Source organism: Bidens hawaiensis, unplaced genomic scaffold (assembly GCF_021521415.1).
Source record: "Bidens hawaiensis isolate Kalapana, Puna unplaced genomic scaffold, B.hawaiensis_p1.1 tig00057941_1, whole genome shotgun sequence".
Taxonomy (NCBI): Eukaryota; Viridiplantae; Streptophyta; class Magnoliopsida; order Asterales; family Asteraceae; genus Bidens; species Bidens hawaiensis.
The window spans coordinates 39,000-41,126 of record NW_027500461.1 but is presented as its reverse complement, the minus strand read 5'-3'; the positions used below and the strand labels follow the sequence as shown (position 1 = coordinate 41,126).

The 2,127-nt window shown below is 34.8% G+C and overlaps 1 protein-coding gene across 1 annotated transcript; it reads right to left on the bottom strand.

The window, feature by feature from the left end:
• Window positions 1-1,480: 1,480 nt before the first annotated feature.
• Window positions 1,481-1,798, bottom strand: LOC143602121 (uncharacterized). Its single transcript, XM_077079337.1, has one exon. The coding sequence runs from the start codon at window positions 1,796-1,798 to the stop codon at window positions 1,481-1,483; it is 318 nt and encodes a 105-aa protein (XP_076935452.1).
• Window positions 1,799-2,127: the final 329 nt, after the last annotated feature.

The following is a 2,127-nucleotide window of genomic DNA, read 5'->3' as shown; positions in this document are numbered from 1 at the left end:
AATTCAAAAGCACTATCAGATCTAAAGCATGAGAAATGCATTGCTTTTAGTGGAAAGCAAATGTGTCCAAGTGGTTCTGCTATAATTATCCACAATGATTAAAAAATATCTAAAGCCATTATAAGTAGCTGTATGATAAGGCCCCCAAATATCAATATAAATTAGCTCAAAAATTTTGCTAGTTGATGTGGTTCTAATTGGAAACGGAAATTTATGTTGTCTTGCCTTAGGACAAATGTCACAGTGCTCGATAGATTTGAAAGAAGCATTACAAATGAAAGGTAATTGTTTTCAGCTTGTTAATTGGCAAATGTCCTACACGATTGTGCCAAGTTTCACTATTTACAGAATTACAAACTTTATTGGAAACAAAAGAATTATCAACAAACTACTTAGTTGCCTCAAGAAGATAGAGACCATTCAGCATTTCACCAAAAACCTGAGGGCTCTTCAAAAAAGGGGTATGTAAAACACAATTGTGTATAGAGAAAAGAACAATACCATCAGTATCAGAACATAACCTTGATACAGAAAAAAGATTATTTCTAAAATGTGATTCTAAAAGAACTTTTGACAAAGAAACTTTATCAGTTAAAAGAACAATCCCATACTGATGAACAGTATCACTTGTGCCATTAGGAAGAGTGATGAAAATCGGATTTTCCAGAAAAGAAACGCTTGAAAACGAATTTTGATCACGAAACATGTGACCATTAGCATCGGTGTCAATGATCCATTTGTAAGAAAATTTAGAAGAATTACAAGACATATTACCTCGAGAAAGAATCATGATTGATGGTTGTAATATTGTTAGCAATATAAGTATTTGAAGGGCCAGATTAAATTTTGTTCTGCTGCAATAAAAGCATAAAGTCATGATATTGTTGCTGAGTGATTCCTTGCTGATCAGATTGATTTTGATCACTTTTTCTTTGTTCCTCAGCAAGATTAGCAAACTTTTTTCCTTTAGCGAACTTGTAGTCTTTTGGGAAACTAATCAATTTATAGCACTTGTTCACTGAATGCCCATTCCTTTTACAATGGGTGCACACCAAAGTCCTCCTGTTTTCCCTCATTCCTCCATTGACATGTCCTCCACTGTTTGCATGCATAGATGCAGACGATGCAGTGAAATCAATGGTGGTGGTGTGGATTTCATTGTTGCTTCTCATCTTGCATGAGAATCCCATAAGCACGATCAATGGAGGGAAGGGGCTGCATCATCAGAATATTGCTTCTGATCATATCATGACTAGGATTCAGTCCAATAAGGAACTGAATTGGCCTTTGATTCTCTTCTCTTTTAGCAAAGGCATGAGCAGCCCCATAAGTGCAAGAAGGAATGGTATTGATAGCATTTCAACTCGTCCGAGTTCGACTTTATCTTAGCAAAATAAGTAGCAATGTCATTACTAACTTGATTGATTTAGCAAAGGTTCTTTTGTAATTGATAAATTTTAGCATCGTTTTCCTGACCATATCAAGAGTTAAGCTCATTCCAAAGGATTTGAGCCGTCTCAGCATACAAAACGCTATCACGAATATCATGATTGAGAGTGTTGAGTGTCCATAATATCACCATATCATTGCATCGTTTCCAATAAGCAAGATGTGGTTGATTAGCTAGCATGGTGACAGTGCTATTGATGAAGATTAGTTTGTTCTTAGCTAAAAGAGCAATTGTCATTGCTCGTTTCCTGGCTCCAAAACTGTTTCCGTCAAAGAATTTTGAAACAAGAATCATGCCAGGATGATCATACGAATGAAGATAAAAAGGATTGGAAGAATCAATTGTCATGTTTGAACAAAGGAACTGTTTGGGCTTCCATTAGGAAAACACAGAGAAACGCACGAAAAACAAGCAAAAGAAACTTATGCGCCGTATAAGTATATACGGCGTATAAAATATACGCGAGAAAGACTTATGCGGCGTATAAGTAAAGATAAACACTTATGCGCTAAACTTACATGGCGTGTAAGTATAATATAAGAAAAATGTCAAAAAAAAGAGGAAAAAGAATGAAAAAATATCTTAAAGATTCAGAAACAAGTAAATGACATTTTAAGAAGAATTTGATGGAGTTTTGACGGATAAAAACTTTGAAATGAATAAAAGAGAGATAAAAA